Raw genomic sequence first — 27,047 nt, forward strand, 5'->3', positions numbered from 1 at the left:
GTGATCTAGAGTACAAGATGCTGCCGTCAAGAAACAGGGCAACTAGTAAGTAAAAGTAGGCCTATGTCAGTGCAAAGATGGCCAGCTGGTAGAGTTGTGTAGTATGTACACCTCATTTTGCGATGCTTTAAAGGGGAAATCCAGTGTAAAATGGATTTTGGATATGCTTAGCATGATAACAAGGTCGAACGTTAATTGGGGAGCAAAAAAACGCTAATCGGATGCATTCTAAACTACAGTAGCCTGTGTTTAGCCAATGCTTCCAAAATGCTTACACTGGTAACAATAGGGCATTTCTCATGGTAAAAAGATTTTACCCTTTACAAGGCTCAAAGTAGCCCAACACTTCTTTGGTAGTATAATGAGGGTACTAATATATAAAACAAGGCAACTTTGTAAATGTAGCCTACAGATAGTTTATTAAAAAGGACTGTACCATCTCTGGCTTTCTTGAAACAACACAGATCTACAATGGTGGAAGCCGGGAATTGAACCCACAACTTTTCAGGTTACAAAAATCAGAATCAGAATTTATTTGTCATTGAACAAAAGCTCTGCGATTTTATTTATTTAAGAATTAAGTGCATATGCAACATAAATAGGACATACAGTACAACAAGGCTTGAAGCCATCATTCACGCATGAAAGCTAAAGTGTATTAACTGCCCGATTGATTGGAAAAACATATGATTTTACAAGTTTCCGCTATGGTGCCGATGACAGAACTAACTTTCACCTGCCGTAGCATTAATGGCAGCAACATATATGTTCTGTTTTTTCAGCTTTGTTACTTTTGTAAGTGATAAGTTGGAAATGTTACCTGATGTTACCAAACAGCTGTTCTTTCCCCTACTGTGTGAATGATGTTTATCTCTAAACTTGGCGCTCTCTCCTCTTAAAATGTAAACCTTTCCCAGTTACTGATTGATAGTGCGTGTGGTTAGAGACAGCAGCCACAACAACCTGCAAGCTGTGAATCTGAACACCTGAGGTTCGAGAGCCTCTCATAAACATGGCCATTAACAAGCTAAATGCTAACTGTTTGCAGGACCTCTGCCATTGAGACCCAGCTAATAGCCACCCAGCCAGCAGGTGACTGGGTTCATGGCTCGTGAGGAAGAGATGAGTGGACAAAAGCCAAGGGAGAGGCTCAACTGCCAGTCAAAGGTCTGTCCCTAACAATGAGCTGGTGCTTTATGATGCCTTTATGATCTATTTGCTTTCACTTATCCGGGTTGAGGGAACCAGCATAACGTGTCACATCCCTTGCTGCAGAAAAGTGGCTATAGTCATTAACCCCTCACAACACCTGAATGTTGATTTGACAGTGAGATAAAATGCTGGCATTTCCCCGACCAAGATGTTGAGTATGTTATTTTCACATCAGTAACATTTGTGTTTTACCTTAAAGGGATACCAGGCAAGCCTGATGCGTTTTCTCTATAAAGCTCCCCCTAGCGTCTGTATGTGTCGATACGTGTGCGAGCCCTCGCTCGGTCTGAAGCTCTTTTCCTTTTCTTTGCATCTTCCGTCAAGGGTTTTCGCTGCTTCTTCTGCCATTATACACACGTTTGCAACAACCACTAGCGTTTCGTTAGCCTGCCTCTGTGCTGTGGATGCAGAATGTAAACTGAAACTGCTTCGGTCGGCGGGTACGATACACTGAACTTGCAAGTGGGATATTCTTCCTACAGGCAGTAGGGGCGGGCGAGAGAGTCTTCATTCGCCCTGTAATGTGTCATTTAACCATATACCGACTTACGAAGATGAGTAATTAACACGAAAATGTTGCCTGTTGTCCCTTTAACATTTTACCATAAATAGAAATGTTTAACTCATTTTGATGTTGCACTGACTTAAAACGGGAAGAATAGCATCCCTGTCATTGCCACTGCATAGTGCACACTGTATATCTTTGGTGGAGATGGGCATTAAGTTATTTTTACTGTGCTCTTTTTGATGCGCTTGGTCCCCCTTTAGCATCCTTTCCCAACATGCAAAGCAGTCCCCTAGACTTTCATGGAACCATGCATGTTGAAAAATGGTGTTAAAAAAGTACTCAGTATGTCAAAAAGTGACAAGAGTTTCAGTTCTTTAGAACCATTCTTCATACTTTTTTATGCATAGGATTTAGTGCCATTCCGAGAACTCAGTACATCCATTTACCAGGTAAAGACCGATGATCTTAAGAGGGTAAATTAGCCTACATATGACTGTGTGTATGTGTGTGGAGCCTCCTTTTCCAGGTGCTCCACAACTGCTGGATTAAAAGGAATCTCCTCATGTAATCCACTCTGTTCTTACATCACGGCATGCAATGTTTAAATTAAGATGCTATGTGTCTATTACAAGGTAGCTGCTTCACACATGCAATTTCATTGAAGACTGAAGAATTGCTGTCAGCACAAAGAGCATGTGCAAGTAGCCTACATACTATATCTGTGTCATTCGTATTCTTCATATTGCATATTTCACTTATTTTCCTCTAGTGTCGATTTAACGTCTATTAAATCCTCCATAAATCCCATAGTCTGTTTGAAAGCCGATAGAGTCCAATGAATGTATCATGTAGGGTTAAGTTTCTCCCCTCTCCTCTCAGAGACTGTTCTGCATGCCTGTCTCACTAACAGCACAAGTTCTCCTCCTTTCTCCTCCTCTAAGTCTGCATGTCTCCCCAACTGTCTCTCCCGGTCTCCTGTTTGTCTCCTGTTTGTCTGTAAACCTCCTTCCATGGCTCCATTTCCGCTGCAGAGTTCCTGGAAGTCCAGTCAAGGGTCGATGGTGAGTCACGAGTCCTGATTGAGGGCAGCTCCCCTGGGGGAGGAATCCTCCAAAACAGCCCCCCCATCACCCACACTCAGACAGGATGGGGATTGGCAGGGGGTTGGAGGTGGGAGGCAGGTCTGGAGGAGGTGTAGCACTCCCTGGGGTAATCACCCAGCAGGCTGGCCATTATCTCAGTGCCTCTTTGCTGGGGAGATTCATTAAAAGCAGGGGCTGGTTAACAGCTCAAGCGGTGCTGTTAGCGCAGCGTGCTGCAAGGGAGTGGGAGTTGTGGTATTGATGGCGCTGTCTGGTGCTTTAACACACAGCGATAGGACGGCACACTTGTCAACAGGAACAAGATAGATAGATAGATAGATACTTTATTGATCCCCAAGGGGAAATTCAAGACAGAGGCACGTAAAAGACCAGCTCATCACTGAGAGATGACAGTCAGTCAAATGGCCCTGCAGACAAATGTGCATGCACACACACACACACACACACACATACATATACACACACACACACACACATTATATCTTTTACACACACTTAGACACAATTATGCACACATGCATTTACACACGCACGCACACACACACACACACACACACACACACACACACACACACACACACGCTTCCCCAACACCCACACACACTGATTTCTCTTACATATATAACATCCATACATTACACAAATAACAGGGAATTTGTATCCAGCGGCATACCAAACGTCAACCAGCCCAACACTTATTTGACAGGAGGCTGGTCAGTACTGCTGGACAGTAGAACAATGCAAGGAGTTCACTGGAGTGGAGCGAGCGGGAGGTAGGTAGGGAGGGAGGGGGAGGGAGGGAGCGGTTAAAAACAGATGGAGACGGGTCCGGGTCCTCGCCAGCTGTGCACACTCTGTCCCAGCCCCTAAAAAACAAGCAGTGTGCTCACTGGTTTATGGCTCACTGCAGATCGTAAAGCTGAAGAAGAGCCACAAAAAAGTCCCCATCCACCCCCATGGCTGCTTTTAGGCTGTCTCTGCTGTTTCTCCTCCACTCAATGGGCAGAAGTACAAATTACAGCCGACCAGACAAGGGATGCACTTACCAACGCTCAATGACAGGAGACAAACACAAATATCTGCAAGCACCATGCAAAACTGACATTTAGAAGATTATTGATTATCATGTTGATGGTAAGAGCATGCAGCTAATATATTGCTGACCTGTCTATGAACTTGTAGGGGAAACGGTTTGGGTACAGAGTGTGCAGTATAACACCATTAGGGTACCAGTTTAACACTATTTCAGTCTTTGCACCTGTCGTTGTTCTGCACTTTTGTATCAGAGTGGAAGGTACTGTACAAACACTAAGCTCTTCCCTCACACGCACAGTGGGGGCCTGAGCCCGCGTGTGACCTTGCCATCCTGCCATGTGAGTTCCTGCCATGCCCTCTAACAGAGCAGAGCTCTGAAACGCGTTCCTAGTTCCTATTTATGGCAGTGGAGAGTTCTCAGCATCCTCCGAAGTGCGCATAAAAAGTGCATGTGATTTACATGGGCAGCCAAAAGCGTGTATAGCCTACACACCTTCCTACCTACCTACGCTTGGTCCTTTCTGGGTCCCTGTGTTGTAATGTGTGTGCGTGTGTGTGTGGGATAATCCTCCCAGCTCACACACAAGGCTCCACCACTACACTTTACTGATGGATGGGATATCAGCCTAATGACTACAAAGAGCCACATAATAACAGGGTTATGTTGTGCTGATGACACCATGGAAAAAAAGAGGTGGGAAGCCACCGTGGCCAAGCCTCCGTCTGCCTGCTTGTCTGGGTAATACCTGCCTGCTTGCTGCAGAGCCTCCTGAGGATCCAACGAGGACTTAGACAACAGTCATTACAAGCTACCGGAACGAGAGCACGATTAATCCATACCTGCCTTATGTGTGTGTCTGTGTGTGTGTGTGTGTTTGCACTGTGGGCGGGTGTAATTGTATGTTTACATGATATAATTTTAAGCTTCATCTCTGCTTAGGCGATGCCGTCTCAACTGGGTTTCGAGTCTTGATTCCTGCACTGTTCTGGTGGCACAATAGCATGTTGCCATCGATATTCCTGCACTTCACAAAGACCCCTGGGCCTCAGCTGGTCTGTGCAGCTTGTGTTTTGGATCAGTGTTAATGTTGCTTCTGGACCAGCTTGTGTTCTGGATCAGTGTGAATGTTGCTTCTGGACCAGCTTGTGTGGTTTTAGTTCTAGATTGCTGTGTGCACACCCTGTTCATGACCAGTGTGTGAGCTCTACTGCACACAACAATACAGTGAAGCTTTTATTCAAAACCACCAGTGTGTGTGAAGCTTGCGTGTGAAACTATTACATCTAGTGTGTGCAACCCTTATCCATGACCACTGTGTGAAGTTCTAATTCTCGACCAGTGTGTCCTCACACTCTCAGAGTTGTGGTTTGTATATGTTTATAGTTATTGTTATGCTAAATTCTATGTAGTTTTTTTTTTACTAATATTGGTATACTTATATTTAGGCTATAAAAGTACAAATACACTGTTCATTTTATTGTGTAATAAATGTAATGTTTATTGATGTCATTGTAAGTCGTTATGGACAAAAGCATCTGCTAAGAACTATAAACATAAACAAACATAAGCTGTGTGCAGCTGTGCTGCTGGGAAGTGGTGTATCTTCAACAGCTGGCTGAGCAGAACGTAGCTGAGCAGCCTAGCCGAACACAAACGTGGAATGTGCAGCATGCTAACTTGGGTTGTGCTTAACAAGATCAAACCGAGGTTAAGGCTCGGCCATCCCCTAATCCTACTGCAGGGTCATTACCCTCTCTCTTCGACAGACCAGCGGACTCTCTTATACTCTCCTCCCAATCTGTCTGTCCTATGATAACAGTCACCCAGAAGCATGGCTGCGACACAGAGATCAAAGCATCACCTAGCGTGACAAGTCGACTCAAACAAATCTTCTTTGAACTGCACTGAATTAAGGCACAATACAATCACCTGAGAGGAGGTTAAAGTTGAAATAACTTATAGGAAGCGTCTTCGTGCCCTTTGTAATGCAACACACCTTACAAACACCTGACACCTTTGTTACTACTTTAAGATATTTTATACAAAGGGTAGCCTAACTCTCTATAGAGCACCAATGGGCTCAGTAATGGGTATCATTTACTGTAGATTAAGTGTACCTAGCTCATGACTCAGATCATAATTACCCAATGTAACCTACAGTAAGCTTTCACGGATAGAAGCCTTTCAATGAGACCGAATGGCCTTCTTGCATGCACTTTGCAATGTAATTATAGGCAGGAGTACTAGAGAAACTCTTTTACAGTAAACATTATGTCATTAGGTTTTGTAACTGCGTAACTCACAAACCTTCAGACAAAATGGCTTTTAGTGTGTATTTAAGTATAAGTTTATATACTCTTTTGATCCCGTGAGGGAAATTTGGTCTCTGCATTTAACCCAATCCATGAATTAATGAAACACAGCACACAGTGAGGTGAAGCACACACTAATCCCGGCGCTGTGAGCTGCCTGCAACCACAGCGGCGCTCGGGGAGCAGTGAGGGGTTAGGTGCCTTGCTCAAGGGCACTTCAGCCGCGGCCCACAGGTCGGGGCTCGAACCGGCAACCCTCCGGTTGCAAGTCCAGAGTGCTAACCAGTGTTGAATGTGTTCACAGAAGCAGCGGGTAGCAATTGACAGTAGGCCTACGAAAATTTAGTCATAATAACTGCTTTTGCACAGAAACAACCGGTCCTGAAAATGATGAGTTTTTAGATATACAGTTTGTGAGAGAAAACAACGTAAACATATCTAAGTGAGTTTTAAGTAGACATTGGGAACAGCTTTGTATTGTCTCAGCTCCTAAACAAAAACGAAGGCTACCCTCTACAGCAGTGTTTCTCAAAGTGTGGTCCAGGGACCACTGGTATCCCAAGTCTGGGCTATCCCAAGTGGTCCGCAAGCAGACGTGGTAAAATATAATATAGATGAGTTGTTTGAAATATTGAACCAACTTGTATGTAAATCCAAACAGTTCTGCAACACTGTCTATGTAAGATATGCCAGTTTAAATCATATGAATCCTCTGACACAATAAGCAAAGTGCAAAGACACCTCAGTGAGTAGGCCCATTGTGTAGGCTAATGTACTTTTGAAGTAGGTCTAATCTTTTTTTTAGCTAGGTGGTCTGTGTGTTTCTTTTTTATTGGTTAGTTAAGTGGTCCTTCGTCTGATAAAGTTTGAGAAACACTGCTTTACAGGGACAAAGAGCAATTGTGTATGCCTATGAAGCTACAGGTGTTGCTTTCCTGGCTTGATTGTGGTCTGTGCTGACATTGTTAGCATGCACTGTATGCAATACTACATGTTATATAGACATCTGAAGTTCACCTACTAAAAGGACCCAAAGCCATCTTTGCCCATATACTGTACAGGTGCATCTCAAAAAGTTAGAATATCATGAAAAAAAGATTCCCCGTAATTTATTTCAAAAAGTGAAACTCTTATATAATCTAGATTCTATCTAGATAATCTAAATGTTTTTGTTCATTTTGATTATTCTAATCTTGATGGTTATGGTTTCCAGTTTCCTGAGCATTTAATCTCTCAGTCTGGACAGTGCAATGGGCTTTTCCACTACGTATATTCATTTTCTTTTAAATGCACCTGTTTATGGAGATCCGGATCTCCTCCTTGTATGGGCAAAGATGGTACCCGGATCTCCTTGTATGGGCACAGATGGTACCCGGATCTCCTTGTATGGGCACAGATGGTACCCGGATCTCCTTGTATGGGCAAAGATGACAGCTTTTGGGTCCTTTTTGTAGGCAAACGTCAGGGGACTATTTTAGTGCTGGTTGCATTTAACAGGAAGGAAGCATTTGTATGTGATTTAATCTGTTTGTGTTTAGCAGTCTCAATATGGTCACCAGTCTTCCAGATATGTAGCTGGCACTGGAATAATGGTTTATTGTAATTATACATTTCATCAACCAAAAGTCTATTTGACTACTGTTATTTGACTCTGTTTTGGCCTAATGTCATTAAATTAAACATTAAAACTACACTTGTCACCATTAAAAAGTCCTGCGGTGCAGGAAATAGACAACATATGAATTGCTGCATTTTATTATTTCAGTCAGTTTTATACATCATTAAATTCCTTTCAAAGACAAAGGGGGGTGTATACAGGTACATTATCAAAACGTCCTCTCCCTGGGTGCCATGTTTGCTCAGAAGGGGACTTAAAATATTTCTTTGATGATGTTGCATTTAACTTTCAGTAGTATAGAAAGAGAGAAGGTCAAAACAGTAGTTCAAGAAAGAGAGACAGTCCAAGAGAGGAAGAGGAGAAAGAAGAAGAAGATAGAATGAGTTATTTCCCTGTCATTTCTTCAAGCTACATACAAACAAAGGCTGCAGTGATTTGGGCCTATAGCTTGCACTACACTGTTTGAGTTCCGCTGCCCCAGCTTATGCTAATTTGGTCCTACCTACGCAATGGAGTCCCTGGGATCGTTCGCCTGCACCCTCCACTGGGTGGCTTGAGCCTGGCTGAACGCTGAGAGTCAGACAGGTGGGGGGTCAAACCTTACGGGGAGATCCGGCGGTGGCCATGCCTTTGGTGTAGCTGAAGAGCTCACGCAATGCAGTGACCTAAACACTACTATTTCACCTCCATCACTTACAAGTAACAAATGGCAGTGTGGGTTTCATTGATTAAAAAAGTCAGATTAGCAAGTCTGCTATTTCTAACATTACTTTTCTCAGGTTTCTTCTTTTTTTTTTTTATTTGGTATGCATGTACTCATTAAAAATGAGTGGAGATGGGAAGCCATGTGATTAAGGAGCAAAACCCGCTAAAAATAAACTAGGTGTTTATAAACATTTGAGGGAGAAACTAAAAAGTCTCTTTGGGTTGGGATAAATGTGTAAAAGTGACCATGGGGGTCAGTCATGAGATGTGTACAAGTCATTCTTTCTCTCATACTGTTGGCCAGTGTACAAACTCACTGCATATAACCCTTGTGATGTTTTCAGACTTCCTAAACAAAAGCAGAAGTGAGAGGGAAAAGTGGGAGGTTACTTTCCCTACTGGACACATGTAAGGCATTTGAATAACATCCCTGCCATTAGAGGCAGAACCGTCATATATGGGATAGACATCTATAGGAGAACAGCATTTTGCAGACTAGTCGCCTCTACGCAAACGCTAGAATCACAGGTTCCGGCCGTTGGGGGGGGGGGGGCATATGACCCCATCCACCTCTTTCTATGTAAACACACACAAGCTTCAGTTAGCCAGGAAACACGGTGACAGTCACCCACAAGCAGGAGGCTCTACTGAAAGAGTTTCACAGACATAGCAAGAAAAAATTAAAACAACAACAAGCAGAGAAACATTAGGAAGCAATTCCATTCAGAAGACAAAAAAGTCAATGTGCTTTAAAAATAACATTTTCATTGCATTCTCTCAAACATTAGTCAAAATATGTTTTTGTTTTGTTATGTCGTTCACACCTATGTTACATTCTGGAAGCCAAAGGTTAAGACATTTTTTTTTTTTTTTTTTTTTTTTTTTTAGCTTCTTTTAACTGTCATCGAAGAGAAGAACACAAGGTTGAGACTGGCACGGCTATATTACATGAGTATGTGAGCATGAGTATGAGGTCATCATGAGTATGTGAGTATGTGTATGAGGTCTGATATGGACATCATGGCCGCTGACATCAGGAGAGCTCAGAAGAGCCTGGCTTTCTTCTTCATGTCGTTGCGCTTCCACAGCGGCAACCGATCAAACTCCTGGATCTCCATCCCAAAGAGGTCAAAGAACAACTCAGGAGCAAGGTGGCGCTGGAGAGCACAACAGAGAATACAGAGAGAGAAAGAGAGAGATAGAGAGAGAGAGAGAGAGAGAGAGAGGAAAAAGAAAAAATTACATTTGATGTGACAACAATTCATAACGATCTGACAAAATGAGATCCAGTTTGTCAGTCAAAAGGCCCATAGAATCTATCAGAATGTTACCTCAAGCCTTGTCCTATCAACATCTCTTGGTAGACGAGTGCGCCCTCTGCTGTTTATCATGAGCATTTCATATGGATATATCTTTGAGAAGGAAAAAAACAAAACAAAAACTTAAGCAAAAACAAAAGCTATCTTAACCAAATGGAGGTTGATCTTTCACCTCAACTGTTGTTAAGATCAAGCTTCAGACAATACCAGTGCCCTTCAGCATTTCTGTGGGGAGCAGTGGACCATGAGGTAAGGTCAGGTGAGGGGTTCAAGCTGTGGAAGGTGTGAGGTAGTGAGGGGGGTGATGCAAGACAACAATGCTTTGGAGGAGAAGATAGACAAAACATGATGGAACACTACCAGCTTGAAGAGAAATGAACGTGTATTCTAGGCAGTCTTTATACAAACATAATGCTACGCAGATTTATTTTCAGGCCTGTTTTCACATTGGCCTAGATGCAATATGTTGTTGCTATTGGACCATCTCTAATTACAAAGACCTGAAATAAATGTCTACCTGTTTAGTCTTTAATGGCTAGCCATGAACAGTGAGCATGGGGGGGACTAACATACACAGTGGAAGCCCTAACAGATGGACCCCACAGCCTCGTGGAAAATGACAGCTGAAATGCACGTTGCCCACAATGGTTGAGCAGTTTACAGAATCACCATGTAGTAAAAGGGAAGTTTTCATGGGTTGTCGATGGATTGGATTATCTAAAGACCACTATTTAACAGAATAAATTATACAGTTCGTACAGTAAAGTATGACGAACAACATGTTTACTAGGAGGAGAAAAATGTTTGGAGGTACTTGCTTTTGGCTCCAACATATTAGGCATTGATACTCCCCTGTCCATTCTTGACATAGGTGTATGGCCATCCTGCAAGAGCTACGGGGAAGAATGCACATAGGTACAACACAGAGTATAGCAATGCGAACCCCTGGGGGCACGACAGCTTAGCTAATATACTGCTTTTATCAGGACATGAAGTTACTATCAGGACCTCACTCAATTCGCTGATTAGCCTGAGATAAAGACTCATCTTTCACAAACTACAACAGGGACTATATACATACATACAAGCTTTTTGTTTTTAATAACAATGCTATAGCTGTTTTTATGACACTGAGCAATATAGTACAAGAATGAGCTCTGTTTAAAGGACAATCTGCATGACATTACTTGTGTTTCTTCAAAATCTAACACACTATCTGTCCTGAACTACACACTCTATAAAAAAAACTGCAGCAACCACATTGATTTAATCACCCTGAGTGTTTGTGCATAAGAGTGACACATGCAAGCACACAGGCCCCATTGCAGACAGTGCTTCCAGTGCCATGCCCAGTGTTTCCCATACATTGACTTATTTGTGGCGGCCCACCACAATATCAACATTGACCACCACACAATGATTTTCCTGGTTGTACTAAATTGTGCTTAAATCTGGTTAGAATCATAACCACACTGCACTAATTTGTTAAAAACTGCTGCATTCAAGTTAATTCTGCAAACCTACCACCACAAATAGAATTCAATTGTGTGGGAAACACTGCATGCCTGCCCTTATCTGTGTGTTGGGACAGGTGGGTGGGCAGGATACTATGCTGTCTGGGGGAAGTAAATATTCATGCCATCTGGGTACCACAAGCCAGCCTTGACTCACCTGGAATTCTGTGTGAGAAAAAAGAAGACACATTCATTCATTAGTGTAATAATTTAACCAGGAATGAAACCATAATTATTGTCTGAAGACATCACCACAGATATGCTTACAGACTGGCTACACTGGGTGCACAATTGAAGCGCTCTGCTTGCGGAAAGTAAAAATAGTTAAGAATAACTGTATTTTATTTTTAAATTTAAAAAAAAATATATTTTTAGATTTAATCAATTTTTTTCAAATGTAAGAGCCTCTATCAGCTACTAGTCAATTCTGTCGCTTATAGTTTAAGCTAATTTTTTACGCTTTGCAAATGTAACGTTTCAGTTCCATGCCTGGTGAAGCCTGCCATTAAGTTCACCACAGATAACACTTATACACAACAACGACAAGCAGCTGTTATTGATTGCACTGACCTCTGGCTCCACATACGTCCCTGTAGCTGTTATAGTGTGTGAAGTCAGTGGACTGCGGCTGAAATAAACAACATGTAAATGTAAATGAGGTTTATAGGCCAAGTATACTTGCATATACAAGGAATTTGGTCTCTGCATTTATCCCATCCATGAATTAGTGAACACTCAGAGCACACACTAACCCCTTGCAACAGTGGCGCTCGGGGAGCAGTGAGGGGTTAGGTGCCTTGCTCAAGGGCAGTTCAGCCGTGGATGTGGGCATGGGAGAGCAGTGCTCAACCACTTCCCCACCCAAATTTTTCCTACTGGTCGGGGATCGAACCGTTAACCCTTCGGTCCCAAGCCCTAAGCCCTAACTAGTAGGCCACAGCTGCTACATAGGGATTAAAAACCACATCATGGGTCATCCGTCGGGCAACAGAGTTTCCTAGTGGTGGGCTCACTGCTACTAGTGTGTGTGTGTGTGTGTATGTACACTACCCCAGTAAGGGATAAATGCAGAGGTAACATTTTCTTCAGGACAAATAAAGTAATTTAACATCATACATCACACAAAAAAAGGACACATTTTCACAAACTTTCAGATTATGGATGTACAGTATTCGACAAATTCATTCAAAACTCAGATTGCACCACCACAACCCCGGCTCACCCGATGGAGGCCATTTCGACCATATCCAGGCAGCGATGAGGTTTTAGATGGAGAGTTAAGATCTACCAAAAAAAAAACACAAATGGCATCAAAATCAACTGTGTTCAACTACAGAGCCCACACAAGTTAAAATAAACTTTGAAAAAATAAACTGAAGTCAAGTAGTTGGCCTATATTCAAATCCAGATCACAATGTCCAGTTGTGGATTTCTTTCAGCCTGGGTTTTCTTAAATGCGGGTACACTGAAATTCAATTATCTCAAACTTGATTTGCTTCTACTAACTGTCCAGGAACCAGGTAGCCTCTGGAACGCCTACACCAACTGAGGGTAACAACAATCACAGCATAAAGTTGGCTGATGAATAGGGGTTTAATGACTTAGGGGTTTAATGAATCAGTGCCCCTACAGAAATTTCAGGTTTCTGGCGAAGTTGCCGCAAATTTGCGGCAAGGTCATATTTTCACATGCAAATTAGGTTTCTGGCAAACAGTTGCGGTTAACTTTTGGTAATGTTGCAGCCAATTTACAGCAATGTCATTATGTAAATTAGGTTTGTCACCAGAAGTTCACTGGAAGTTTGCCATTATTGGCTAAGTATGATGGCAAATCACTGGCGAACACATTTACCATTAGTGGCAAACTTCTCATTGTTGCCTGAACTTTGCTGGAAGTTTGCCTCTAGCGGCCAACACAAAACTTCTGGCAATATTTTCTAGTGAACTCATTTGTTTCCCACAAATCACCCACAAGTTTGCTGCAAATCTGCCGCAAACATTTCATTTTTGTAAGGGTGATTTCAGGAGGGTCTATACAGAGCATGACCCCCCACACACACACACACACACACTGACCATAGATGTTGATCCAAGGCAATCGTCAAGAAGGCCCGACAGCAGCTGCCTTCACTCAGGCAGTAGGCTGAGATAGCAGGCTACCCTAACCACTCACTCCAGTCCTCATCACACTCTAAAGGGCTAAGCTACACCAGGCACGTAACTGAAGTGTTCCGTTCGCATTGCGTCTCCTGCAACAATTAGTTTCCAATATAATCAATGGAAGTAGCTACACCAGACGTGCTAGCACCGCGTACATTCGATAAAAAAAATAGACCATTCTTCTAAAATGAATTTTACACGTCGCAAACGGAACAACGTTTCAGTTACACGCCTGGTGTAGCTTCCCTGTAAAGGGACACCATTGAAAGAGCTACTGTATCACTGCCTGGTTCGGAAACCTGCATAACCTGCATAAAATGATAAGGAGCTCAGCACACTGATCTGGTTCACTCTAAAAATGAATGTGTTGAAAACAACGCAACTTGTGTTGTTTTCAACACATATCTGTGTCAAGATAGGGACCACACAAGTTTGTGTTGTTTCCTTTTTTAATGTGTTACACAAAATGTGTTAAAAATAACACAACTTGCGTTGAATCAACACAACTTACGTTGTTTTTTTTATCTCTGTGTCCAGATAGGGACAACTTATTTGTTTTAATGTTTACTTTTTAAAAATGATTTATGCACACTGTTGGTCGAAGAGAAAAACTATACTTCATACGATCATATGCAAGTGCATGATAAAATGACAATAAAAGAATCTTGAATCATGAATTAGGCTTTATTTTTTCATGAATGGAGTCTACATTCTCTATTGAAGGTAGACGGATGGTCTATGGCAGAAGGAGGGATGGTCAGTCGCTGAAGGAGGGATGGTCAGTTGCTGAAGGAGGGGTCGTCTGTGGCAGAGGGAGGGATGGTCAGTGGTGAACAAAGGGATGGTCAGTGACAGAGGAAGGGATGGTTTGTGTTGAACAACGGGATGGTCATTGGAGAAGGCAGAGATGGTCATTGGTGGAGGCAGATGTGGTCATTGGCAGGGAGAGATGGTCAATGGCAGGGAGAGATGGTCATTGGCGGAGGCAGATGTGGTCATTGGCGGGGAGAGATGGTCATTGGCGGGGAGAGATGGTCATTGGTGGGGAGAGATGGTCATTGGCAGGGAGAGGTGGTCATTGGTGGAGGCAGATGTGGTCATTGGCAGGGAGAGGTGGTCATTGGTGGAGGCAGATGTGGTCATTGGTGGGGAGAGATGGTCATTGGTGGAGGCAGATGTGGTCATTGGTGGGGAGAGATGGTCATTGGTGTTTACCAGCATTGCAGCTGGCTCTCTGAGGGTCGTATCGCTGGGCGGAGAGGCTCCGTGCGTGACGCTCTCGTATCTTTTCCTTCTCCATCTCTTCCTTCAGGATCATCTTCCCCAGACCAGACTGGATCTGAGGCCAGAGACGTTCAACACAGTTTAACACAGAGATTTAACACACACAGGTTTAACACACACCGATTTAACACAAAGATTTAACAAAGAGATTTAACAAACAAAACTTTAACACTCACAGGTTATACACACACCGATTTAAGCAGTCCGGTGGTTGAATGGTGATTGAGTGTGTGTAGGATATAATTTACCTGGTCATGTGGACGGTGTATGTAGCTTACAGTAGTTAGTTGGGTAGATGCTGGCTGTGTGTTGATTGGTTGAGTGGATGATGTTGAGTGTGTGTGTGTGTGTGTGTGTGTGTGTGTTCTCTCACCCTGATCAACTGCTCCTCCTGCAGTTGTCTGCGTTTCTGAAGTTCTTCTTCCTCCTCCTCTCTCGACTTCCGCCTGCCTTCTGAACCTGAGACACAAAGTATAGGTAAGCAGGCTTCAACAAATACATTATAGCACACACACACACACAAACAGGAACAATCCTCTGTCCTTTAATAACATTGTTAAATTACTACTGTACACTCAACAGGAAACAGTTGGGTAATAATAATGTGGGACATAGGTGAGAACATGTGGCCTGTTGAAAAATACATTTTCCAAAACAAACACAATACTCGTATGGAGTAATTTATTAAACTAACACAATACTCTTATGGAGTAATTTATTAAACTAACACAATACTCTCATGGAGTAATTTATTAAACTAACACAATACTCTCATGGAGTAATTTATGAAACAAACACAATACTCTTATGGAGTAATTTATGAAACAAACGCAACACTCTTATGGAGTAATTTATTAAACAAACGCACCACTCTTATGGAGTAATTTATGAAACAAACACAATACTCTTATGGAGTAATTTATGAAACAAACGCAACACTCTTATGGAGTAATTTATGAAACAAACGCAACACTCTTATGGAGTAATTTATGAAACAAACACAATACTCTTATGGAGTAATTTATGAAATGACTCCATATTTATGCAGAATGCAGCAACAGCTATAATCAAACACACAGTTGTCAAAATATTTATGAACAATAAACTCACACAACATGAATGAAGACAATACAGGAGAGACAGAGACAGGGTTGGAAGTCAACTCACAGTTGGTAGTTTTATATTTTAAGGGAAGGGGGAAACATTAAATGACACCAAACTACATTTGGAAGGATCTACTGTACATGTTGGATTCTACTATTTTTAGTATGTGTAGCATATTCATATGAAGAATGTTGCAGATTAACAAACTTCAGATACGCCAAATACTTAGTTACACTATGTGATGAAAATGAAATGTATTCAAGATCTCAATATACAGGTTCATTTTACATTTATCAATTGAAATACTCATTTTAAGCCTATTTATGTCCATGTAGCTTAGTTTGAGATTCAATGTCTAGATTAAAGTTTTGGTTGGTTCTAAATCTAGGTCTTGGTTGGTTCTAGATCTAGGTCTTGGTTGGTTCTTGACCTATAGGTCTTGGTTGGTTCTAGACCTATAGGTCTTGGTTGGTTCCAGATCTAGGTCTTGGTTGGTTCTAGACCTATAGGTCTTGGTTGGTTCTATATCTACGTCTCAGGAGAGTCTATTCTCTAGTGGGAGATCAGCAGCACCAAACCCGAGGTCAGCAGGCAGGCAGGGCAGGCAGGTAGATCTATACGTTCCCGTTGAGTGGCCTACCTACGACAGCGTGGGCAGCTGGGCATGACCAGCGGTCAGTGGGGTCTTTGTGGTCTGTGTGGTCTGTGTCTATCTTTGCTGGTTCTTCCTGGGCCGGAGCGAAGGCGGAGGGGAACTTGGCCCATCTGATGATGTCATCAGCAGACTTGCTTTGGGCCACAAAGATGGCTGAATCTAGATGTGCAAATCCAGGGAACCAGGGACCACAACTATGAGACCACAATGCAACCAGGCGCCAGAAACTAAACTAGACCATAAACCAGCATAGAGGACTCATGGGGATGCACTTTCGGCCAAGGTCCTAGGAGGCTACCTTCCTGGGTTTAAATTGACAAGACGTCACTACCTTTTACTCAACAGTTTCATATTAGGTGAACTGTTTTGAGTGAAGAAGGCCAAGTTACATCCAATATCTAGCAGGTAAAGGCAGGTGTTAATCAGTCATCCTAAGGTCAATTTCAACAGGAAAATGAAAGGATCTCTTGATATCTGATCTCTTGATCTTGGCTCAGTATTACAACCCCATTACCATGTTACTGTAATCATCATGCTCATGGTGTAATAACTGTAATTGATAAGTAATAAGTCATTAGTAATTAGTAAGTAAACTTTGTTATGGATCATTTGCAAGCATGCACTAGGAAGGCCCAGCCAGTGGCCATTCCCAACTGAAAAGCTAATTTTCTGCAGAATCATGCAGAGCAGTTAGCTTGTTAGCATTCAAGCAACGCATTTTTTAGCTTGCTAATTCGCTTGTTCCTCTTCAGACCTTAGCAGTTCATGGGGTTACTATGGAACTAACGTTTAGGTAGGTGGAAAACTACATCCTTATTTTTCAGTGGGAGCTTCAAGACGGATATTAGAATCCCTTATTCTGAAGGTAGAAATAGTTTTAAATAGAATACGACTGCTCGGTGTGAGTCTAGGACTATTATTTAGAATATACTTTGAGTATTATTTTTGTTTTAAAACATGGTCATACAAAACTGAAGCACAAAGACATGACTTAATACAAGCTATATTTTAGGTAATATAATTTATCTTTAGTTAATTTAATCATCTCTAGGTTCCTGTACGGTGTATTCTGGCATATGTTGGGGTCATACACTTTATCAAAAGAGATATTGTGACTTCAGATGATACTTACATAAAGACATAGTTGATGTTAAAATGTTGTGCATTCACATTGGCATGGAGTAAAACAAAGAACAGAAACCAACAAAAAAGATGTATGATTGACAAACATAGATATTTAAAAGACATGTTTGGTGGTTTGGTAGATTGTTCAAGAAATATTATCACTGGTTAATAGCCCAATTCATAATTTCAGTACCTTGCATGATACATGTCTTTTAATCTTTTTATGTCTATTATGTCTATAAGGTTGAGTGGATGAGATATCGGTTTATCATTAATTTCACCCATCTTCAGATACGACTCAGTATGGAGATTACTGTAATATCTCTGAACCAAAGGGAAAATACTGCCCCCTTGTGGAGCTATACAGTATGTCCAGTCTTAGTCATCAAGCCAGACTGGAAGGCCACATTTAAAGCAAATAACTAATCAGTGGACTGTCCTGTACAGCAGTGAGCAATAAGCATAAGCCTTTAAAGAAACAAGGATGCAAAGCACCTGCTTTACATTAGCATACAATAAATATGTAGGTTTCTGTCAAGTCATTCCAGATGTAATTTCAAATGGCATTTTAAACTATATGACCTGAGAGTTTATGAATGAAAGAAAAAGTGATTGTAGACATCCACAAAAGCACATTGCAAATTATGGCAGGGCACATGCTAGATTTCATGACACTACTACAATTCACACAGAACTCAAGTCCAAACTAAATAAAAAATCGGCTAAAATGGCACACTTGCACTGTAATATTTGCATGAAAAAAATGGTTCATGTTACAATGTTCAGCAAAAAAGTCATTGTGTGCACATCCCACCTTCTGGCAGGTGCAGGACAAATAAAACGTACTCAAATGAAAAGATAAAATGTCGGCAACACTGCTTTTTGACTCCCATATATTTAATATACAAAAGGCAACGTTTCGACCCTGCTGGGGTCATTATATCTTTTCATGTTACAATGTTACATAATTTGCAGTTCACACGTTCCATATTGAGAATAAGCTTGTAATTGACTGTACCGTGTTGCTTGTAGATGGGCGGTTTCCGGTATATGTTAATGCCCTGATCTAGAAGGGAAGAAATCCAAAACATAGTCATCGAAGCTTATTTGCAAATATACTAGTCCAGCAAACATGACGTGAATAGAACCATCACAGCTTCTGTGCATTATGTTCAGACTGGGACACTGACATACACTGGACCTGAAAAGATTCAGCAAACATAAATAACCATTGCAGCACAAGCACACCAAACAGAGGCCTGTGCAGGACTGTGAAGGCCATGCTTAAAATAATATCAAGGGCTTCAGCCGTTCCTACTGGTCGGGGTTCGAACCGGCAACCCTCCGGTTTCAAGTCCGAGGTGCTAACCAGTAGGCCACGGCTGCCCCCCCCCAACTCTGGGGTAGATGGCAAATAAGCCAATTTTTTTCCAAAATGTTGCCACGTTCCTTTGAGATCCAACTCTTCCTTATAACCAACTGCCCAGGTTTGAAGTGGATTTCTCACAGACCTGTGTGCCGACAGATCACCCAGGCCAAAACTTACTGTGGGCATCTACAGGGACCTAAAACAGCCACGTGTGCAAATCGTTGTGCAGTGTAGGGGAGTGTGAGAGAGCGTGTTTACATTCAGTGAAACAAGCCAACAGCTATTTTATTCCAGTATTGGTGCGAAAAAATCATTCTAAAATCTAATGAGTCCCCATGGTCATCTAAATAAAGAAATGACTCTACTGTCTACAGTAAATTTACAAGCCCTTCACTTCAGAAGAACTGCAAACACATTGGGCTGGGGTACCAAGAGCAGATTCATGAGAGAACCTTCAGTACCGGTCAAAAGTTTGGGGTCACTTTCCATTCCACTCCAATATAGACGGAATACCAGCTGAGATCAGTTGCATTGTTTTTTTTTTTAATCAGGACATACATTTTCATATTACACTATGTGCTTACATAATTGCAAAAGAGTTCTCCAATGTTTTCAGTTAGCCTTTTAAAATGATATCAGATTAGTAAAAAGAATGTGCCTTTGGAACATTGGATGAATGGTTGCTGATAATGGGCAATGTAGATATTGAATTAAAGATCAGCCTTTTCTTTCTACAAGTCGAAAACCCTTTTGCAATTATGTAAGCACATAACATAATCTGAAAACTGCTGCCCTGATTAAAAAAAACAATGTAATTGATCTCAGCTGGTATTCTGTCTATAATGGAGTGGAATGGAAATTTCTAACCCCAAACTTTTGACCAGTAGTGTACACTGCATGAATGAATGAATGAATGAATGAATGAATGAATGAATGAATGAATGAATGAATGAATGAATGAATGAACGAACGAATGAACGAACGAATGAATGAATGAATGACTGGGGCAGCCGTGGCCTACTGGTTAGCGCTTCAGACTTGTAACCGGAGGGTTGCCGGTTCGAACCCCGACCAATAGGCACGGCTGAAGTGCCGCTGTTGTTGCAGGCAGCTCACTGTGCTGGGATTGTGTGTGTGTTTCATTAATTCACGGATTGGGATAAATGCAGAGACCAAATTTCCCTCACGGGATCAAAAGAGTATATATACTTATACTGAATGAATGAATGACTATAAATGAATGCATGGGTGAATAAACAAATTGATGGGGATAGCGGTGAGCAACTCTAGTGGAGGCAAGCAGCAGTGGTGGGCTACGTGTGACATACTGCTGGTGCTCTACTACGGCCACTCTTCACGACGCGCTACAGGCGTGCGTTCCGTTTCCTACCTGGCAGGTGGAAATGTTTAGGGGTCAGGGAGAGAGGCGGGGTGGTGGGACGGCTGTCTGACCAATGGGAAGAGAGCGGGGAGCTCCGGCCGCTGGAGGGCTCAGTGCCTCCTCCAATCAGAGGAGTGGAGATCAGAGGAGAGAAGGACTTCAGACAAGGGGGTAAGATACTAAGGGACAGTTAGGGTAGAGACGTAAGGATACTAGGGGGGCTGTGTAGTAGCTCAATGAGGAGGGGAGATGACGTAGGATACTGGGGGACAGTTTAGAATGTTTCCCAATGAGAAGGTTTGAGGAGGTAGGATACTAGGGGACGGTTTAGGATGTGGCCCAATGAGGAGAGGAGTGAGAAAAAGAAGCTCTACCTGCAGGTGAAGCAGAATTTTTATACAGCGGGAAGCCAACTGGTGTATCCCAAAAACAGTCTCGTGGTGCTTTAGAGTAGGTTGTTTTCATGTTTGAAAAGGGTCAAGGATCATCCATGTGAGAGATCATGCTTAGGCCATGTCATCAGAGGAGTTTGAGATTCACATCTTGTTTGCTTAATAGTACTCAAGATCAAATGCTTTTGACAAATGACCAGAACCCTGAGCATAACTTTTAATGGTACTCAATGCTGTTTGTAATATCCTAATATGGGCCATCCAAAATGTCAATACTCCAATCGTGCTGAAGTATAGCTTGTGATAATCTTTTTCAGAAATGGGGAAATGGCCTGAGAAGGTGGTGCTTTTTCATGGTGAAGTCTATTAAAACCACTAAAGATATTTCTTAACACACACACACACACACACACACACACACACACACACACACACACACACACACACACACACACACAGGACTCACCAGGCCGATGAAAATGCTGTGGCGACCGTGACAATGTTGGTGTGTAACTATGGCGATTGAAGACAGGCGAACCGATTGAGCCCTGACTGGTGGATCTCTGGATGATGCGTTCCCTTAGGTCATAATAACCCTAAGAGAGAGGAGAAATTAGCCCAGTCAAGTCATGCAGCTGTTTTGACCGAGCCAAATTATGTCAACGTGTAGAGTCATGTTTATTTAGATTGTTGACATAACATGTGTTTAATTAACTTGACACTACATGTTGACATAACTTCACTCATGCAGTGGACTAGCCCAGCATCGCAACCGAAACACTATGATATCATACCCTTGCAGATACACATTCCCTCTAGCCTTTCTATAGAGTTCCCCAAACACAAGAGTGTAATCATTTTAAGGAAAACAGAAAAGGCTCTGAATGTAGGTATGTAGGTGTGTATGTATGTATGTATGTATGTATGTATGTATGACAAATATATTTTTTGTTTTTGACACTTAATAATACATAGTCAGATTTTGCTAAATATTAAGATCACAAATAAAAGTCCTGGCTCCTGTAGTGTTTAGCTTGTGTGTCCCTTCCTCCCAGATGGAAGCCATTTGCTGGCATATGTAAGTTTCACTCACCTCAGCAGATGGCGTGGGTGACATTGTCCTGGATGACTGAAATATTATTAAAGAAAAAATATTGGCTTTGATTATCACTCCTCTGTGGGCATTCTGCTATAAAACATGTGTGTTTATCTATTACCTGAGCAATAGTAAATGCACTACACACAGTATTTTAGTTTGATTTCCACTCAAAGAGATTCAGAGGAATTAATGATAGAACTCTTATTAGAACTCTCGACATGCTATTTCATACTTATTATTCTATTAACAACTATTTATTTATCCTGTAAATACTGTCTCAACAGCACTTTATCTGCTATTTGCACTACCGGTTAGATGTAAAACTGCATTTGTTGCACTTTACTTGTGCAAAAACAATAAAGTTGAATCAGGTGCAATCTAATCTAACTGGAGACAGTGATTGACTTACTCGGTCATCGGGCATGGGGGAGCGCTCTCGTCTGGAGGTGTGCAGCTGTCAACACAAGGTAGGCATGACAACGATGCCTCAAAGAGAACAATGCATGCCTCATCACACTTTCTACTGATGTAGGGACTAACGACACATAGTGAATTAACGTGTGATACACTCACATGTATGTGGCGCAAAAACACACAGATGTTTTCGGTGTAAGTGGTTAATCTCTCTGACACCCACGCACGCACGCACGCACACACACACACACACACACACACACACACACACACACACACACACACACACACACACACACACACACACACACACAGGCGGTTTACCTCTCCCACACTCTCCTGGCCCTCCTGACTCTCTTCCAGATTGGTGGTATAACTGGGTTCATAGGTTATCAGGTCTGGACGCTCAATGTCATAAATGGCTTTGACTTTAGGAATGGCTGCTAGGTCCCTGTAATCAAGGATTTCATTGTCTACTTTTGCCTACAAGGGGAAGAAGACACACATTCACAGACATACACAAACTAGCATTGAAATACATCCTTAAGACCTACTGGACTGTGCCAACACAAAAGCTACTAAAACTGGTCACTAACGTGCTCTTGTGGAATCTGGACAACAACCCAGTATACTACAAGAAGCAGGGGCAGAAGAATATATATATATATATATATATATATATATATATATATATATATATAAGTACATATATATAAGTACATATATATAAGTACAGTACATATGGTAACACATTACCCATGTCATATCTATATAGAATTAAAACTTTAAAGGCCTACTACCTGATTTTGCGATAATTTTAAATGTACAAACTAGAGTAAATTCATCTCATTACCACAGTACACAACACATGAACAAAGTGTTCTACGTGGTGTTCTATACAACAAGGACAAACTAAGGCCATTTATAACATTTCGCTAGAGAACAGTGAAGCTGCTTTTTCACTGTATTAACATAGACCAGCCCTAGCACAGTACATTTTAGCCATATGGCAGTTGTACAAGAATGAATAAATGAGAAACACAGAGTAAGGAACAACGTGATGCAAAAATATTTTCAAAGGTTCATCAAAATGCACACGGCATGAAATGCCATCAAGCTTTCTTCCTTTCACATGGGGATTAAGCCTAATCCTGGAGCCTGGCAAAAGTCCACTCAAATACTCTTTTGATGAACTGGACTTAACTCCTGTCTGGCATGACAGGCCAAAGGGCACGTGGCAGGACTAAATATTCTGTGTCAGTTGCAGTGCTCAGAGCTGGATATAAACTGTGTGTTTAAGCAGAGATATTCTAAAACAAGGAGATAGTGGTTTTAGCAGTTTTCCCAATTGACATAACAATGGTTAACTACCTGTAGCTTGTTGTTTACCCTACTGTGGGCCTGAGAGAAACACAATTTCAATCTTCTATATGTCTTACACATACAGCAGAATTGAAAACTAGATGTACCACAAAGCGGTACAAAATATGACCTCCGTCTTTTCTCTCCGCAAAAAATCTCTGACTAAAACTATATGACCGCCGCTTCGCTAGCGCGGTGGTCATAATAAATTTGACTTTGACCTTAACTTGAATTTGATTTGTGTGAGTGTATGTAAAATGTATCATTTTGATTTCAGAATTTTACCAGATGGCATCATAATTTACTTGAAATTATGTTGAAAAGGTTGTCTAATTGTTCAAAAACAAAGTTGGAGTTGGTTGAGGTTTCAGAATTGTAAGGTCAGGGGTCAAGAGTAGAAGTCAGAGGTCAGATTGAGGTCAGGGGGGACTCACATAGATGGTGTGACCCGGTGAGCCCGGTAGGCTTGAAGCAGGTCGGGAACAGATACTCTCAGACGAGGAGCGTGTCGGCTGTGGAAGAGGAAAGAGATTAGAACCCCCAAAATGTCCAAACATTCTCTCTGTGACACTATACCTCCCGGAGCAGACACAATGATCATACTTTATTTTTACTTGACACCCCTGTGTCGGATAGCCTCACAACTGACCTGAGATCTGTTATAACATCGCACACATGGGGTCATCTCATGGCAGCCACTGACAGGTGGCGATAGGAACTGTCATGAATGTCCTAAGCATGTGCTGTGTTATAACTGTCTATCAAGGCGGAAGGGGGTAGAGCGGATTCACACAGAAAGGCTAATGTGTCAAATCCGAGGTGCTTTGCTTTTCCCATTCATCCATTTCCTGTGTGGATCCACCCTTTGGCTTGTTGACGGGGGTGTCAAGTTCAGTAGGAATAAAAGATGGAGCAGAAAGAGGCCGTCTCTCCAGAAGCATCTGTTACCTTTACGTTAAGTCAAACCCAGTCCATGGTTTCAGAAAATTCACAGTCAAGTTTAGCAGGTGACCCTAGGCATTATGTCCAATTTGCAAATGTGCATTTTATTAAACCCAATACTGAAGGCACTGAGACCCGGATTGGAATACTGTACACTAGTTTTAGTGCAGCTACAATAAAAACCATGCCAAAATATTGCAGTACTTGGATCATTTTCAATAAGAGCGTTACGTTTTGGAGCAGAGGTACACAAATTAGGGGAAATCATGTATTCCTATTCCCCAAACATGTATCCTGATTCCCAAAACAGGATCTCCCCCTTGCTTTTGAGAGCAGAGCCTCAACCTGCAAGCGTTCCTGGTGACAAAACTCCTATCGTTATATTGCAGCTATGCTAAATGGCCTCCCATATGCAAACCACATTCTCCACTCCCGAATGCCGCCATTCGTCTTGTCACATGCAAAATGAATGAGATTCTGCAGGTCATTCATCATGATCAACGCCCCCAGACGCTGCTCAGATGTGCATGTCCCCAATTGAAACGGTAAGGTGGCTGATAAATGCCACTGCTTACAGCCGCATGAGTGGCCATGAGAGTGTGAAACACCTGTAAAGGTAAGGCTGGTTATGGTTGTTTATGTGGTTGAGACACGGCGAGTTTCTGTGCAGACACACACACACACAGACAGAGTACAAACAAAAACATGTGAAGCCCAGTAATGAAACTGGACAACTGATGATGGGCATTTTCCACAGCCAACCGCAGTGAGGATCACACATGCTGACATGGGCCCACAGTCACACATACATACACGCACACACACACACACACACACACACACACACACACACAGACACACACACACACACACACACACACACACACACACAGATGAGAAACTCACTAATGGCATCAGACAACCTCCCAAAGCCCAATGACTGTATGAGACAGACGGTTATGCAACGCCAGTCCAGACAATATGGAAGACACAGACGTGGCAGTGCTGCTTGCCGCCACCAGGGGGCAGCGAAAGGCCAGGCCAGGTGAGGTGAGGCCCTCATCCGACTGATACAGCTAATACAGTACCTGCCTTTCTGTTTTGTGGAGGAGGGTTAGAGATGGAAGAAACAACTGTGGAGGAAGGAAGAGAGGGGGGAGGTTGATTGCAGACGTCAGGTCCTCATAACTGTCTGTCACGGAGGTCATACTACTCAAACGGAGGCTGAGTCAGTGTTACGCAGACTTATGGGTTAACTTATGGGAGACCAGGCAACAATGCTGAGCAGAACCCTTCGAACTTGATGATGATCTGCTTGCTTTAAATCAACTTTTGAAATCTGACGCAGTTATAATTTATCAATGTGGATCTTAATACACCCATACTTAAAAGTGCCATTAGCAAATCTATGCGATTTCACACTTTTTGTCACATTCAGGGAGTATCACAATCTGCTAGCTTTCCATTCCATGGGTACAAACAAAAACAATCTTCATACACAGTCCAAGCTCCGTGAAGTGAACTGAAAACAAAGTGGTGTAAGCCTGTCCCCCAAACATAACAAAACTGTAACAGCCAATCACCGAAACGGGGAACGGGAGTTTGTTTCAAATATCAATCCGCATGATGTCAAACCAGAATTGCTGGCAGTACGCCGTTGTAAGCTCTGGAGGGAACCACCCATGACCGAGTAGCCTACCCCATCAGGAATAAGTGTTTTGGGGCAAAAAAACAGATAAAAAAAAATAGGATGTTGGTGTCTGCACAGTTCAGTGTAATCTTGATGCTCAAAGGAATGCAAATACGTAGAGGCATGGTGACAAACAATAGAGGCAGTATGACAGACAATAATTCTGGGCCCCCCTATAATATATACCCCCCCCCCCCCCCACACACACACACACACACACAAGTAAGAAGTCCAGAATTCACCCTACAAACAGCAGATCAGATTGGCCTTCTCCAGTGTCCAAAGATTTACTTCTACCTTATTTATTAGTCTGACACTTTTGTCCAAAGTAACATTTAATAATTATATAATAGCCAATTAATAATTAAGGGCTATTGTCTCAAGAGCAATTCAGGGCAAAGTGCCTTGCTCAAGGACTCAGCAGTGGCTGGAAAGATCCTGTTGTTTACAAGGCAGTAACACTTGTTCAGCTACTGACACGTACAGAATATTAAGTCACAAAACATTCTACAGAATCTATCACAAAATGCATATGTGGCTTGACAAAGTCGAAACATTTAACATTTACAAACATTTAACATAGAACATTCATAAACATTTAAGCATAATCAGCATTCTCCTACCCTGTGCCTCTCTTCTGTGCGTGTGGAGTTCTTACAGCTGGGGTGCCAGACTGTAGATCCTGAACAAGCAAAACAATGTTCAACTGTCCACAGTCAAATTTGATGAGAATGTGAAACATGC

General features: G+C 42.1%; 1 protein-coding gene across 9 annotated transcripts in view; it reads right to left on the bottom strand.

The window, feature by feature from the left end:
* Positions 1-7,910: 7,910 nt before the first annotated feature.
* Positions 7,911-27,047, bottom strand: part of ablim1a (actin binding LIM protein 1a) — a 58,805-nt gene continuing 39,668 nt past the window's right edge. For 5 of the 9 annotated variants that reach the window (XM_048269488.1, XM_048269483.1, XM_048269482.1 and 2 more), the window contains 16 exons: positions 26,927-26,985; positions 24,106-24,183; positions 22,634-22,792; positions 22,305-22,349; positions 21,890-21,925; positions 21,263-21,392; positions 18,673-18,720; positions 16,515-16,682; positions 15,144-15,229; positions 14,702-14,825; positions 12,550-12,611; positions 11,898-11,955; positions 11,485-11,492; positions 10,632-10,706; positions 9,826-9,906; positions 7,911-9,651 (listed from right to left, as the gene is read on the bottom strand). In XM_048269488.1, the coding sequence (XP_048125445.1) occupies positions 9,538-9,651; positions 9,826-9,906; positions 10,632-10,706; positions 11,485-11,492; positions 11,898-11,955; positions 12,550-12,611; positions 14,702-14,825; positions 15,144-15,229; positions 16,515-16,682; positions 18,673-18,720; positions 21,263-21,392; positions 21,890-21,925; positions 22,305-22,349; positions 22,634-22,792; positions 24,106-24,183; positions 26,927-26,985 (1,331 nt within the window). In that variant the 3' untranslated portion in view covers positions 7,911-9,537. Of the gene's footprint in view, positions 9,652-9,825; positions 9,907-10,631; positions 10,707-11,484; positions 11,493-11,897; positions 11,956-12,549; positions 12,612-14,701; positions 14,826-15,143; positions 15,230-16,514; positions 16,689-18,672; positions 18,721-20,413; positions 20,522-21,262; positions 21,393-21,889; positions 21,926-22,304; positions 22,350-22,633; positions 22,793-24,105; positions 24,184-26,926; positions 26,986-27,047 lie in introns of all 9 variants that reach the window. The other 4 variants (XM_048269485.1, XM_048269491.1, XM_048269489.1 and 1 more) reach the window with 3 other exon arrangements.

This window comes from Alosa alosa, chromosome 18 (assembly GCF_017589495.1).
Source record: "Alosa alosa isolate M-15738 ecotype Scorff River chromosome 18, AALO_Geno_1.1, whole genome shotgun sequence".
Classification (NCBI taxonomy): Eukaryota; Metazoa; Chordata; class Actinopteri; order Clupeiformes; family Clupeidae; genus Alosa; species Alosa alosa.